Here is a 15,065-nt window from a genome sequence, read left to right as displayed (position 1 = left end):
TTCCTGCATCCCTGTGTGCAAGTGAGTATACCAAGAATACAGCTCTGGATCATCAAGTCCCTACTATGTGCCATTATTTTTTCTTTTCTTTATTTTTGGCTGCGTTGGGTCTTTGTTGCTGTGCGTGGGCTTTCTCTAGTTGCGGCGAGCGGGGGCTGCTCTTTGTTGTGGTGCGCGGGCTTCTCGTTGCGGTGGCTTCTCTTGTTGCGGAGCATGGGCTGCAGGTGTGCCGGCTTCAGTAGTTGTAGCATGTGGGCTCAGTAGTTGTGGCTTGTGGGCTCTAGAGCACAGGCTCAGTAGTTGTGGCGCATGGACTTCGTTGCTTCTTGGCATGTGGGATCTTCCCGGACCAGGGCTCAAACCCCTGCTCCCTGCATTGGCAGGCGGATTCTTAACCACTGTGCCACCAGGGAAGCCCGATGTGCCATTATTTTTTGAACAACCAAAATTCCTTAATCCTTTTCAAACATTTCCAAAGTGTGATTCCAGTGCATCACTCTTGATTTATCTCCTGACACTGTCACTCACACACTGTCTGTCTCAGTCAGGAAAACCTCTTATGAATCCCCATATTGGTTCCATGTTTTCCCAGTTTCCTTAAAAATTTTCCTTTTCTGCTTTTATACTTCTTTATTACTTATCTTTCAAGACCTAGTTTTATACGGTAATTCTGGAGCCTTCTGGCTACTTCAAGGAGTGAGGGTTCTTTCTTTGAATTCACATGGCATTTTAATTTTATCTCTTCTACTGACAGAATTACTAGTTTACATGTCTTTTCCTCACCCCTTGCTCTTTACCTAATGTGCATCATGCACTCTGAATTTATTGAATGAAGTAACTTGTGCTATTGTAGCCTAAAGTCAGAGCAAAGAACTAGAGTGAAGGGTAGGATTTGGATAGCAGAGAGGTGCAGATGGAAATGAGTGGGTAATGGAGTTATGTGCACCAGGCACAGATTGCTGATTTTTAAAGAACCGGGATGTAAATAATTATTAAAAAAAGAATTTAAAATTTATTTGATTACTGGAATGGTACTTTACAGTCTTGTAGTGCTTTTCAAGACCCATTATGAAGGGACTTCCCTGATGGTGCAGTGGTTGAGCATCCGCCTGCCAATTCAGGGGACATGCGTTCGATCCCTAGTCCGGGAAGATCCCACATGCCACAGAGCAACTAAGCCCGTGCGCTACAACTACTGAAACCCACGCGCCTAGAGCCCGTGATCTGCAACAAGAGTAGCCACCGCAATGAGAAGCCCGGGCACCACAACGAGGAGTAGTCCCCACTCGCCACAACTAAAGAAAGCCCGCACATAGCAACAAAGACCCAATGCAGCAAAAAATAAATAAAATTAAAAAAAGAAAAGACCCATTCCGAAAATTATTGTCAACACGAAAAGAGAGCCGTTTGGTTCATTTTAGTTTTCTGCTTGTTGGCTTGTTGGGATTCTGCTTTTTGGGCTTTCCAAGCTTTTTTTCCCCCTGCCTCATGGTTGTAGTATTCCCTGAAGTAAACAAGATCCCCTTTGAAAGCGATCTTGATTTAGTGGGAAGAGCACTGTATTTGGATCAGGAGACAAGTTCAAGTACCAAGATCAGCCCTGCCAAATTCACGGGATTGTTTTGAAGATCAAATGAGGTAAAATCTTGAGAAGGTGCTTTAAGAACCCTAACACTATACAAATGTGAGGAATGGTTATTAATCCCTGCTGTTTACAGAGCTAGAGGGTGTAGGCCTTGGAAGAACCCTTAGTGAGCATCTAGTCTATGGGAAAGGCAGTGTGATATAGTGGAAAGAACAGTTTTTGATATTACACCGACTCAGGTTAGAAATCTAGCCAGGCATTTTGCTACCTTTTGCCTTGAGCAAGATATTTGAGCCTCTGTTTTTATCTAACGTATGGGGATCATAGCATCTACCACCCAGGGTTGTTGTGAGGATTAAATAAAATAATGTATATAAACTGTATAGTACATAGTAGGTGCTTAATAAATATCAAAGTCCCTTCCCTTGATGAGCAGTGTTGGTGTTCCCCTCTCAGATTGGGGGTCCCTTCCTCTTCTCTTAAGCATAACTTCTTGCATCGATATTCTAGAGATTGATCCCTTCTGGAAGAGCAGGAATAAGAAAGGAACACTTGTGTACTCTTGGTTTTTGTTGGTCTAATTGGTTGGACCTTCTTGCCCAGGGTGCCCAAACAGTAGGCACAGTTGCCGCAACAGACCTTGGGAATCTGGCATTACAGGAAGAGCCTGGAGACGCTGTTGCATTCAGCGTCCATGCATGGGTAAGGCTTTGTCAGGAAGAATGGCTGCCCAAGGACCCCACAGTGTCCTGTCTACCTGAGCACGCGTAGGGGCCTGCCAAAACCTCCTGAGCGCCTGGCTTGCTCCCCACGTAAAGGTTACTGGAGAGTGAAGTCTGGATCAGCTCATTCAGACACAAACCACAGGTGAGATAGGCCTTGGCCACCTTCCAAAAGGACAGGACTTCTGTGCTGCAGGCCTACCACACACCTTTGTTGCCTTTACTCCAGTTGGCCCCCTCCTGTTCCAGCCACAGAAGCACTCCCCCCTTGTTGACACTTGCCAAACAATCCCTACTCTCCTAGAAATCTGATCACTGATGACTCACTCCCGTGAGACCTACTATCCTTTTTTCTTTCCAACTATTACAGTTTCTCCCCCCCCACGTTGTTACTCCTACCAACTCATCACATTGTTCCGTCTAGTACTTCTTTTTTTTTTAAAGCCCTTCATGACATCTGTTTTTTTAAAAAAATATTTATTTATTTGGTTGCACGGGGTCTTAGTTGCAGCAGGTGGTCTCCTTAGTTGTGGCATGAGAACTCTTAGTTATGGCATGCATGTGGGGATCTAGCTCCCTGACCAGGGATTGAACCCACGCCCCCTGCATTGGGAGCGCAGTCTTATCCACTGCACCACCAGGGAAGTCCCCTCATTCTAGTACTTCTGTGGACTACAGGGCCCAGAAACCACAGATCTCCCCAAGCAGTGTGTTCTGACAGAAAGAGCTAGAAAGACACAGGGGTGAGTCTCAGCTCTCCATTTTCTGTTTGGACAAGTTACTTAATCTTCCCAGTGTTTCCAAGTCTGTAAGATGTTTAGTAAGACTGACCTCAAGGGTTGTAGTACCAATAATATGAGATAATGTGGGCAAAGCACACAGCCCAGAGCCTGATAATAGGAGTTCAGCAAATTGTGATCTGACCCCCTCCCCCTTCCCCAGGGTGTGCTGGAATTTACCCACTGTGCTTTTTACTTTAAATCCTTTTTGGAACAGGCTCCACAATAAACTAGCAAAACAATAAAATACAGACCTCCTTTTCTCTCTCCTTTCCCCCTTTCTACTTTCTTCCTCTGCCTTTTCTATGTGGTCCTTTTCTTCCCTTTCTGTTCTTTATTTCTCGTGTGTATGTGTCTGTTATTTGTTTTCTGCTTCTCCTACCATACCTTAGCCAGGGTCAGGGAGCAGTTAACCAAGTATTTTCACTGTGAGAATCAAATCAGAAGATAAAAGGAGTCAAAAGAGAAAAGTATGCTAGAATGGAGCCAAGTTTCTCACTTCATGCCCCCAGCATTAGAAAACACATTATCGGTATAGATCTAAACCATTGTGGGCTAGGTGAAATTTAGGGGGAAGACTCCCTAACCTGTCTTTAGTATGGCCAGACCACCCTTTTCTCCCTTCACATCTTACTGATTTGTTTGCAGTGATGGACTTCAAGGTCAAAAGACAGAACTGTGTCAGGCAGGCCCTTTTGGGTTCCCAGAAGCAGAGGGGGATGAGGCAGTGGGAGGAGAGGCCATAAGGATGGTAGAAAGAGAAATGAACTGTGAGAGGATGGCAGAATTGGAGCTCCTTGGGCTAGAGACCTTGACCAAATCATTCTCCTTCCTGCTTCCTTATTTCTCTCTTTATGAAATGAATAATTATCACCTGTCTTGTAAGGTGGTTAGGAGGATCAAATATGAAAGTGCTTATGAAATGTGAAATAGATAAACTGCTGCTTAGATGAAACATCATAATTTACATTTATTCAACTACAGAGCACCTATTTCACGACATCCATTGCTAGGCACTGGAAAAACAAAGATAAGAAAGGGTCTTTCTAAGAAACTCAAAAGCTAGAGGGTATTTTTAGGATAATGGGTACAATGGGGTCTTTAGACAGTGGACCTAAAGACTTAAGAACTAGAATTGGCCTAAAGATAGGTATGATCAAGCTACTGAAAGTGCAGAGGGATAATAACAGTCTCAAGATACCTTCACCCAGTAGGTGTGCCCCAAACTTTCTACGGTGTGTGTCACCAAGGTGAGGGCTGAAGCAGTTCAAATGCTCCATGAGTAGGAGGAAGCCATGGGACGACGTGGAGGGTCCCCGCAGAGAATGGAGCCTCTTCAGCATCGGAAACCACAGGAAACCAGGTCAATGCGTGGGGCCCACTCCCTCAGCTCCAGGGCTCAGCTATGAGACCTGGGGCTTCCTGAGCAGACTGTACTGATGAGTGGCTCCTTGAAGCTGGAGGCCCTTTGGCAGAAGTGCTGGAACTGGCCAACGGGTAGAGAGAGAAAGCTGGACCCTAGTCCTGAAAGTCAGCCAGGTGGGAGCCAGGATGCACAGGGGGACATGTAAGGTTTACGTGCTTTTTTGTTCTGCCCACCTCTAAGTGGTGCATCAGTCACCTCGGTCTCCAGCACCCACTACAGAGAAGTGCTTCATGGCTCTGTCAGTCTTTTAAGTGAGAGGATGAAGCACGTGTCCAGGGGAGATTCAAGGCCAGGAGCACGCTAAGGGGCGGGTCTGACCTGCAGGGTGTTGCAGGAGTAGGAGGAGTTACGAAGTGGGTGCAGCCGCCTTCCATCCCCCTGACCCTGTGCCAGCCTCTTGCCTGTTATTTCTCTTCCAGAGCAGGAGCCCCCTTGCCCTCCAGGTAGGGGAGTAGGGTTTTCTGGGGGGCAAGTGTCCTTCAGTCCCTCCACTTGGAGGAGAAGGAATGTGGCCTGGCCGGCTGGTTGAGCCTGAGGAGGAGCTTTGGGGCAGGGCGGGACAGGGGCAGGCTGAGGCGAGGGCTCCTGCTGGCACTGCACTCCCTGCTGCTGCACGGCAAGGCCCTGCCACCCACCTTCAGGAGGCGCAGCCATGTTCTGGATACCTTGATCCCTCGGAAGCCCATGGGGAGCCCCGGACTGTCAGCCCTGCTCCTGCCTCTTGTCCAGCTGCTCCTTGGCCTGTCTGCCTCTGCTAGTATTGGCTGCCCCTACCTTCCCAGCTGGAGCACCCTCTGTCTGCTGGCCTCCCACATGGTAAGGTGTGCCTGCTGCTGCTGGGTGGGGACATCTGGCTGGCACAGGCTGGTACAGCTCCCCACTCTCCGCCTGTCCTTTCCTGCTACCCAAGTCCCTGAGCTCTGGTGGCAGCCTCAGTGTGTTCTCTACATCGTCTTGAAGGGATGGATAGTTAAGGTCCTGGTGCACTGAGGGCCTGGGCAGGGTGGAGCTGGGAAGAAAAGAGCCAGAGTGGATGGGCTATTGGCTTCTGCAGACCCCGAAATTAGGTGATGTGAGGCAAAGACCCCAGGGAGAATGCTCCTCGTGGGAATACCTACTAATTATACTTCTGTCCTTTCTTTTCCCTACTGGGCCCTGTGCCTTCAGGATGACAGTTTCACTGGTGAGTCTCATTCCCTGCCCTGCTCCTCTTCCCCATTCTTCCATTCTAATTTTTGGTTCTCAACCTGGGAAGTAGCATAGTATCAAAGAAAAAACACAAGGTGAGCCTGGATTTGCGTTGTAATTCTGCCACATACTCCATGCATGACTTCAGGCCATGCACGGTTTCTGAGGGGTATAGGAGCACGGTAGAAATGATTATACAATGAAAACAGCTGTCCCTGAGCTGTGGGGAGGATTAAATGAGAGCCAGGTAAGTCTCCAGGCACTCTCCCTTAATTGGTCCCACAGCAGTCAGTAATACAACAATGATCCTTCCTGTTTTAGGGTACATTTTATTATACTTCGTAAGGCATTTTCCCACGCATTATGTTACTTGATCTTGACAGCAGCTCCACTTTATGAATGATGAAGCTGAGACTTAGAGGAGTCTGTAACTTGCCCCAGCTCAGTCGGCCAGGATGTAAGTGGCAGAGCTCAGCCTCAAGTCCAACTTTTCTGAGGCAGGAGGGAACTCCTGGGACCTTACCATTTGATTTCCTTTTCATCTTTCACAGGAAGGTCTGCCCAAATTCCTCGCCATACCCTATCGGCCTTTCCCCCCTCCCCAAAGCCTTGGCGTGCTTGGCTCTGCCACTGTCCCTGCTGTTGGTGCCTGCATCTGGTGTCAGATCCTTCGGGTATGAGAAACAGTCCTTTGGGCCATTCTTAGTGGAGATTGGAATTGGGGGAATTTGGGGGGGCCCCTAGGCTGACGCTAGTAAAACGTATCCTACTAGAAGAGATGTTTGTCCTGTTGTCAACCTCAGCAGAGAATTAGGCCCTCCTAAAATGGCACACAACATGATTGATATTTGTGAGTTCAGTTGTATCGTTTTGTGAAGGTGTTTCTCCTTTCAGCTGGTACCAATTCTTGGGATTAAAATGGTTTAGTTCTATGAGTTTACTGTTTTTACCTTCTATCTGTAAAGTAAGATCTGTCTTATTCAACTCTACATTTTCATTGCCTAGCTCAGTGCCTGGGGCATACTAAATGCCCACACACTGCTTAAGAATTGACAGTTTTTAATTGTTCACTGTTATAAATAATGCTACCATGAACATCTTTGTATATACATAGTTTTTCTCTACTTAAGAAGAGAAAAAGCTTTTTTGATTGTATCATAACTTAGGACTAAAGAAGTTTGCGATCATTACCCTCCCTGATCTAAAATGACTGACTGTCCAACACTGGGTCACATCTCCAGGTAGCGGAGGGGCCGTGAAGGGCTGGATAGTAAATGTGTCATTCCCTGTGCAGGTCTTCAGTGGGACTGGCTCCACCTCCTGGTGCAGAAATCCAAAAAGTCTTACAAGTTCCGGTTCTGTAGGAGGCACACGATGCCAGCATCTGCTCAGGTACTCTCCCTGTCAGTTCCAACCCTTCCCTACACCCCACAGCCCTTCTCTTTCTGGCTTCTCATTCTGTTCTCCAGCCATAAAAGAGAGTTGGAAAGAGTGGACTCAAGAAGACTATTCTGTCCATTACACAGTTAGGGACACTGAGCCTTAAAGGTTGAGCAGCTCGCCTGTGGTGCCCTGGATTCCAGAGACAGGAATAGAAGCCAGAGTTCCTGATTCCTGGCCTGAGGCCAGCCCAGCCTTGCTCTCTGCCTGCAGAGGAAGCTGCTAAGTAGCCGTTGCCTGTCTGAGAAGGGCCATCACATCTCCGTCCCCTCCCCAGACACCTCCCACAAGGGGCTGCGTTCCAAAAGAACCCAACCTGCAGATCCAGAGAAAGGGGAAGTTCTCTCCAAACGTGGCTCACAAAGGCTTGGAGGTAGGCACATCGTGTGACTGGAGATGGTGGAGCCAAGTTGTGGTACCTGTGCTAAGGCCAAAAGACAAGGCCACCAAGTCCCCCTTCTCCCCAGGGCCTGAGTTCTCCTTTGACTTGCTGCCTGAGGCACGGGTTATTCAAGTGACCATTCCTCCAGGCCCTGAGGTCAGTGTGCGTCTTTGCCACCAGTGGGCACTGGAGTGTGAGGAGCTGAGCCGTCCCTTTGATGCCCAGGTATGGAGGGCCATCTGCCTGTAAAAGCCAAATCACACAGGGCTGGAGTGAAAGGACCTACCCATTATACAGATGGGGAGACTGAGTCCCAGAGAGAGGTGGTGATTGTCCAAGACTTCCTTACAAGTCTGAAGTGCCTAGCATGAAGACTTCTTTGGTCTAGGCAGAGAACTAGGGGGCCTTGTCTCCTGGCAGGAGAGGAAGGAGAGGGCAGGCAGAGACCTGGGGCAGCCATGAATGCCTAGCAGAGAAATGGATATGGCGCTTACCCCCAGTGAGAGGACCCTCAGTGAGATTCAGGTTGCATTAAGAGGACTTTTCAGTTCCCCCAAGAAGCTGTTCTCCTGAGAAAATAACAAAATGGTCACATCTGTCTTGGTACCCTTCCATCTCCCTCCCTTTTGTCACTGCTCCTCAGAGAATGAGATGTCCCCTATTCTTCCGGCCTAGGCCCTGACACTCCACCTCAACCTCCAGTTGTCACGGATGCCCTTGTATACAGTTGGTACCATTTGAAGGGACTGATGCTGTACCCGAGTCCCTCAGTTCTCCACATTTAAAATGGCGATGATGCCTCCCAAGATCACCATGATGCTAGCATTTAATTAATTGAGTTGGTGCTTCTAGCACCTAGCACCCTCCCTGGCATATAGTAGGGGCTCAATAAATGTATATTCCTTTCCCCATCTCCTCCCCACTCCCCTCATTCCATATATTGAGACACCTAGAGCAGATGGTCAGATTACAGGGCAGAGACCCCCTGAGAAGAAATTTCTCAGAGGAAGAAATGTCTCAGATAAGAGGAAAAGTAGGGTATGTGGTGACCAAGGTCCCAGTTTTCTCCTGCCGTTTTCCAGGGTGCCTCTGCTCTTTCTCAGGCCCCTCTTCTTCTCTTCCTTTGCTGCTTTGTCCACAGAAAATTGTGTCTGGGGGCTGCACTGAAGACCTGCCTTATGAATTCCTTCTGCCCTGTCTGTGCATCGAGGTGAGCAGAGGAGAAGGTGTGGGTGGTCCATGGCTTCACTCCTAGGCCACCCAGATAGCACCATTGGTCAAGCATATCTCCACTAAGTTAGGTTTTAAAAGGGCTGGTGTTAACGAGATGCTAGGGAAGACTGGTGCCAGCCTGACAGTGAGCCACACACAGAGCCAGGGATGGAGGTGTCCTGCTGACCATGGCACATTCCTGGGGGTGAGTCCAACCTCAGCCCCACCCAGACCCAGCTTGCCTTTGTCGAGACCCGGCCTCAGCCCACAGAGGCAGGATAGACAGCTGCCTTCACTGGGTGTTCTGAGCTGTCACAGTGGGGGCTCGTGGCCACTGCAAGGCTCCATGTGGCCCCAGAAGTCTCATCCCCACTAGCCCTGCGTGGAAGTCCTCCTCCTCTCCTTGTAAGACTGAGGTGCCTAGCATTAAGACTCCTTTGGGCTAGACAGGAAAGGCGGAGGCCTTGTCACCCAGGAGGAGACAAAAGGGAGGGTGCAGGCAGAGACCTGGAGCGGGGAGCACCTGCCAGGGGGATAACATTGGGTGTTGGGCTTTCAGAGGGAGGGGCCCTATGGGACACTCAGCGCCTTAGGAATCGCTGAGAGTGGAGGCCAGGGAAGGCCAAAGTTGAGGAATGTGGACCTCATGATTTGCCTCTTTGTGGGGATACGTTCTCCTCTCCAGGAAAAAAGGACTCAGCCCCTCACCCACTGATCTTGCTCCTATAGTCTGGGGTTCCTCCCTGAGTGCCAAGTGCCACCCACCGTTGCCCACACCCCACACTTCTTCTCCTCGGTGCCCTGCCAGCTCAGGCAGCTTGCATCTGGGCAAGGTCAAGCCAGAATGAGTTTCAAGTCTGAGTGATGTAGGGAAAGCCATTCCTCTGACCCTTCTTCCCTGCTCCCCTGTCCCCACAGGTGTCCTACCTGCAAGAAGACACCGTGAGGCACAAAAAGTGTCCCTTCCAGAGCTGGCCTGAAGCCTGTGAGTGCTACTCATGTGACTCTTGCTCACGCACAGCTTCTCTCTGTCTCTCCCCCGCAAACGTACACGTACATGCACATACACACACACGCACTTGCACACCCTCTACACCTGCGTTGGAGAAGGTCCCCAGAAGGCATGCAGGCACTTTCTCTGGAGTCAGTGGGGGCAAGTCATGGGCTACCATGTCTAGCAATCAGCCTGCCAATAAATCAGAGCATTGAACATTGTACTAGCACTGTTCAGAAATATCCACCCCAGGAGGTAATGTCCTAAGAAGGTGGACCAGAGGGCCTGGGCTCCCATCCCAACTCTGCCACTCATTCTTCTCCGAGCCTCAGTTTCCTCATCTGTAAACTAATGATACTTGCCCTGCCTCACTTTCCAACTCCTTATGAGGCTGGAGTTCAATATTATATGCGAAAGTGGTTGGTGACATCTGTGCATACTGTTGAGCCCAGCTTGCAGAGACAGGATTCTCAAACATGACAAATGAACAGCTCAAAGCATCCTATGGTCCAGGGCAGGGTTGTAATTAAGGAATAGACTGTAAGGCGTGAACTTAGGGGAGGGAGAAGCCCATGATGGCTGTCCATGAGTAGAAAAGGTCTCCTAAAGGGAGTGACATCTGAGCTGGGCTCAGAAAATGCGCAGGATTTAGAAAGGAGAGAAGGGAGGGGAAAGCATTCCTGATTCTGAGAGGAACATAAGCAAAGATATGAAGATTTGGAGTTTGGGGAGCAGCAAGGAGTTGGCCAGAGTGGAGGTGCAGGAAGGAGACGAGACAGCTAAATAGAAGAGGCAACAGGAGGGGCAGGAGGAGGCATGCTCGTTTATCAGGCACCTAGGCAGACCAGGGCTGTGCCAGGCTCCCTCACAAATATCATCTCCCGATGCCCTGGGGATGGGGCTCAGGCCTCCTGGGCCTCACTCTCTGCCCCTGCTGCCTGCCCAGATGGCTCGGACTTCTGGGAGTCGGTGAACTTTACTGACCACAGCCAGCACAGTCAGATGGTCATGGCCCTGACACTCCGCTGCCCACTGAAGCTGGACGCCTCCCTCTGCCAGAGGCGGGGCTGGCACACCCTCTGCGAAGACGTCCCCAATGCCACGGCTCGAGAGTCAGAGGGGGTGAGATGGCCTCCCTAGGACCTAGGTGGGCAGGGCTGGGGCCCAGGGCCCTGCTCCCTAACTCCCTTCTCCCACCACAGTGGTATGTCTTGGAGAAGGTGGACTTGCACCCCCAGCTCTGCTTCAAGGTACAAGCATGGGCAACACGGGAGGGGGAAGGGTGTGCATGGTGCCTGGAGCTTGCTGACTTGCCATTCTTGGATTTCTCAGTTCTCTTTTGGAAACAGCAGCCACGTTGAATGCCCCCACCAGACATTCGGTGAGCCAATAAGTGACCCTGGCTGGGACCCCTTCCCACCATTTCGCCCTCATGCAACTGCGGCAAAGCCAAACTCTATCCCTGCCCTGACTTCTCTGTTAACTGCAGCCCGGCTTCTATCACCTCCCACAAACCATCATCTATTACATGATGCCCTTTCCTACCCCCTGGCAGCCCCATCCTGGAACGTGAGCATGGATACCCAGGCCCAGCAGCTGGTCCTTCACTTCTCCTCAAGGATGCCCGCCACCTTCAGTGCTGCCTGGAGCCACTCAGGCTTGGGGCAGGACAGCATGGTGCCCCCTGTGTACAACGTCAGCCAGGTATGGCCTAGCCAGGGCTTGGCCCCCTCTAGAACCTCTTGATTAGAGCACAGCAGGTGGAGGCAAGCAAATCTCTTACAACATCTGGTTATTTATTTACTTGGCCAGCCTTTGTTCAGCTGCCTCCTCTGCCAGTCATTGGGGTCTTCAATGGAGCAGTTTCTAATCCTTTTCTTTTTTTTTTTTTTATAAATTTATTTTTATTTTTTATTTTTTTGGCTGTGTTGGATCTTCATTGCTGTGCGTGGGTTTTTTCTAGTCGTGGCGAGTGGGCTCAGTAGTTGTGGCTCACGGGCTCAGTAGTTGTGGCTCACGGGCTCAGTAGTTGTGGCTCACGGGCTTAGTTGCTCCACAGCATGTGGGATCTTCCCAGACCAGAGCTCGAACCTGTGTTCCTTGCATTGGCAGGCGGATTCTTAACCACTGCGCCACCAGGGAAGTCCCTCTAATCCTTTTCGATTTTGAACCTACAGGGATAAACAGAGACAAGAGACTGGCCCTCCCACTCCCAGCTGTTCTCTGGCCCACTCGAACTCCCACCACATTTTATATTGATGTCTTCTCTTGAACCAGCTGTCCTCTACCACTACTCTCCTGCCTTCCTCCACAAGGCTCCTGGCAGACGTTCTCTATCTTTGGGAGGCAGAGCCCCAGGAAGCTGAAGTGCTCTTCGCAGAATACTGTAAACTACTGACAGATTTAACTCTATCATGTGAACTAACAGCAGTTTGACTAGCAGACTCTCTTCTGTGTATCTGACATAAAAACCACCATCAAATATATCCGCAAAACCACAGCACCAAGCTGACTAAGCATAGCTAGCTTGTTTCAGTTCTTTCTTACTTACATGCAGCTTGTTTATTTGTTTTGTATTCTGTGAGGGCTCCCAAGCCTACAGGTGGTAGGAAATGCTTAAGATTTAAGTCGAAACCATGCTTAAGATTTACGACAAAGTCATGTGGGATAACTTAAAATTGAGAGCTAAATCCATGGACTCATTTATTTTTGTGAGCTGAGAACGTCATTGAGTTTAACCACGATTTGAGAGCTACTGCATCGGCACCTGCTCACAGCTGGCTGGAGAATGGGGTCTGGGGCAGGGCTGGGGTATGGGGTAGGTGGTGGAGGGTGTTCCCAAAGGGTGGAGACTGATCAACTCTCTAACCAGCACCCAGAGCACAGGGTGAAGCCACATCCTTGCCTGTAGACAGATGGCAGTCAGTTCAGCATGCATTTATTGAGTGCCTACTCTGTTCCCACTCTGTATTAGGCCCTGGGAGATACAAGAAAAGTATATAACACAGTCTGCCCCTAAGGAGTCCATAATGTAATAACAGCTGCTCCTACTAAATGAATACACATTGCACTGTGTATTTTTTAATATTTATTTATTTATTTATTTTGGCTGTGCCGTGTCTTAGTTGCGGCACATGGGATCTTTTAGTTGCAGCATGCGGACTTCTTAGTTGCGGCCTGCGAACTCTTAGTTGTGGCATGCAGACTTTTAGTTGCCTGCATGCAGGATCTAGTTTCCTGACTAGGGATGGAACCCGGTCCCCCTGCATTGGGAGCGTGGAATCTTACCCACTGGACCACCAGGGAAGTCCCTGTACTTTGTATTATAAAGGGGGTTCACCTGCATATTCCCATTTGATGCTTTCAGTAACCCAGTAAAACAAGGATTATTATCTATCACACACAAATGAAGAAACTGAGGCTCAAGGAGAAAGGAAGTCTCTCTCCATGCAAAGATCCCACAGCTAGGAACCACAAAGGCAATAGTTAAGCCTGACTTTGTTAGCTGTGGTCTCCTGACTACAACTTACGTTCTTTCCAATGGACAAGCTGCCCCTTCAGGTGCGCAGAACAGAGAAAGGAGGCAGCATATAATTAGCCTCCTGGTTTGTGAGCTGCTAGAGGACAGAGACAATGTCCTTGCCTGCCTTGTCTCCTCAGGGGCTGGCACAGAGTAGGCACCCAGAGTATGTTTGTTGACGAGTGCCTGATTGCCTGATTAATGTTTATCTGTGCAGCAGTTCAGATCTGGGAATGATCAGCGGGATCTGGGAATGAAGCCTGGGAAGGCTTCTTGTCAGGGGTGGCACTTGGCCCTAAGCCTGGGTAGGGTTTGGGTAGGGGTGGTGGGTAGAAAGGAGGAACACAGCAATGGGCAAAGACTCAGGGGCTGGACAGAGCCAGATCTGCCTCTATGGGGACAGTCATTCTGCTCTTTTTTCCCACAGACTCAGGGCTCAAGCTCAGTGACACTAGACCTCATCGTTCCCTTCCTGAGGCCAGGGGGCTGTGTCCTGGTAAGGAATCCTGCCCTCACTCTGCTGCATATACTCCCCTGTCATCTATACCACAGGTGACACATGGGGCAAATCCAGTCTATAAAAATGTTTGACTTGGCCAGCACGGTGTTCAAAATTGGAATTAGTTGCCACCACTTAAATATTGGGAGATGTCACATTTTAAAAAGTTGATTTCTGGCGTCTCCTGAAAAAAATCAGAAAACCTGGTGCTTTGTTTCCACATTCAGGCATGGTGATCATGGGCTGGAGCTCAGTGGTGTCTGATTACTTCAGTCAGGGCCTGTGCCTTCCACATCCTCATGGATGCTCTGGTTAACTTTGGGTTTACTTTCTTTCTTTTTTGATGTGGACCATTTTTTTAAAGTCTTTATTGAATTTGTTACAATATTGCTTCTGTTTTATGTTTTGGTTTTTTGGTCCTGAGGCATGTGGGATCTTAGCTCACTGACCAGGATTGAACCCACACCCCCTGCATTGGAAGGCAAAGTCTTAACCACTGCACCGCCAGGGAAGTCCCTGGGTTTACTTTCTGAGTTTGCCACTCTTGACCTTGTTCTGTGCCCAGCCAGAGCTGGACCAGACACAAACCCTGTGCTGGAGGAATTCCCTATCCAGGGGGATTCCCCTTCACTATCCCCATGCCTTATTCAACTTCCCCTGGAAGGAGGGTTTACCCTGGCTTACAGGGATTGGGGGGCTCTGTGCCCTCAGGTGTGGAGGTCAGATGTCCAGTTTGCCTGGAAGCACCTCCTGTGTCCGGATGGTGAGTTCTTGGGAGGGAGAGGGGGAGTGAGAGGGAGGTTGGGCACTGAGGAGCCGGGCTTGGCCTCACCCTTCTTGGCTCAGTCTCTCATAGGCTCCTGGGGCTCTTGATCCTGGTACTGCTGGCCTTCACCACCCTACTGGGTGTTGTTCTGGTGCTCACCTGCCAGCGCCCACTGTCAGGTAAGCTCACTGGGGGTAACCTGGGGATTCAGACTTCCTTGGCTCCTAGGCCAGTTGCCCCCATCCCTCCCCCGCCCAGGCTCCCTTCCGAAAGAGCCTTGTCCCTGCCGCTGCACCCCCTTCTCTGTTACCCAAGGCGGTGAGTCTCATGTCCCCTAGTGGGAAGGAATGGTTAAGGCAGGGCAAAGGTCCTTCTGCAGGTGGTTCACTGCACCAGTCTCTAGGCCAGACGCTAGTGGAGCGGAAATCCAGCCTGCGCTGCACCTGGCGCCCTAGCCCTCTTCTCTTCCTGGGCACCTTTATCTAATTAGCCCAAAGGCGCCCTATAGGCCTGTAGGCTAAAGCTGCCTTGGGTACCCATCCCCAGCGCAGA

The 15,065-nt window shown here is 49.9% G+C and overlaps 1 protein-coding gene across 4 annotated transcripts in view; it reads left to right on the top strand.

Moving 5' to 3' along the window:
- The window catches only part of IL17RE (interleukin 17 receptor E), a 43,872-nt gene that overhangs the window by 26,992 nt on the left and 1,815 nt on the right, over positions 1-15,065 (top strand). Inside the window, exons 5-19 of one of the 4 annotated variants that reach the window (XM_030840702.3) lie at positions 4,301-5,328; positions 5,680-5,695; positions 6,252-6,374; positions 6,995-7,092; positions 7,354-7,513; positions 7,608-7,747; positions 8,664-8,732; positions 9,653-9,719; positions 10,675-10,850; positions 10,931-10,978; positions 11,061-11,109; positions 11,284-11,432; positions 13,676-13,744; positions 14,459-14,510; positions 14,594-14,692. In XM_030840702.3, the coding sequence (XP_030696562.1) occupies positions 5,197-5,328; positions 5,680-5,695; positions 6,252-6,374; positions 6,995-7,092; positions 7,354-7,513; positions 7,608-7,747; positions 8,664-8,732; positions 9,653-9,719; positions 10,675-10,850; positions 10,931-10,978; positions 11,061-11,109; positions 11,284-11,432; positions 13,676-13,744; positions 14,459-14,510; positions 14,594-14,692 (1,447 nt within the window). In that variant the 5' untranslated portion in view covers positions 4,301-5,196. Of the gene's footprint in view, positions 1-4,300; positions 5,329-5,559; positions 5,696-5,721; positions 6,375-6,994; positions 7,093-7,353; positions 7,514-7,607; positions 7,748-8,663; positions 8,733-9,652; positions 9,720-10,674; positions 10,851-10,930; positions 10,979-11,060; positions 11,433-13,675; positions 13,745-14,458; positions 14,511-14,593; positions 14,693-15,065 lie in introns of those variants that run through there. The other 3 variants (XM_070046589.1, XM_070046587.1, XM_070046588.1) reach the window with 3 other exon arrangements.

Source organism: Globicephala melas, chromosome 11 (assembly GCF_963455315.2).
Source record: "Globicephala melas chromosome 11, mGloMel1.2, whole genome shotgun sequence".
Lineage (NCBI taxonomy): Eukaryota > Metazoa > Chordata > Mammalia > Artiodactyla > Delphinidae > Globicephala > Globicephala melas.
The sequence above is the reverse complement of the archived record's forward strand: the minus strand, read 5'-3'. Positions and strand labels throughout refer to the sequence as shown.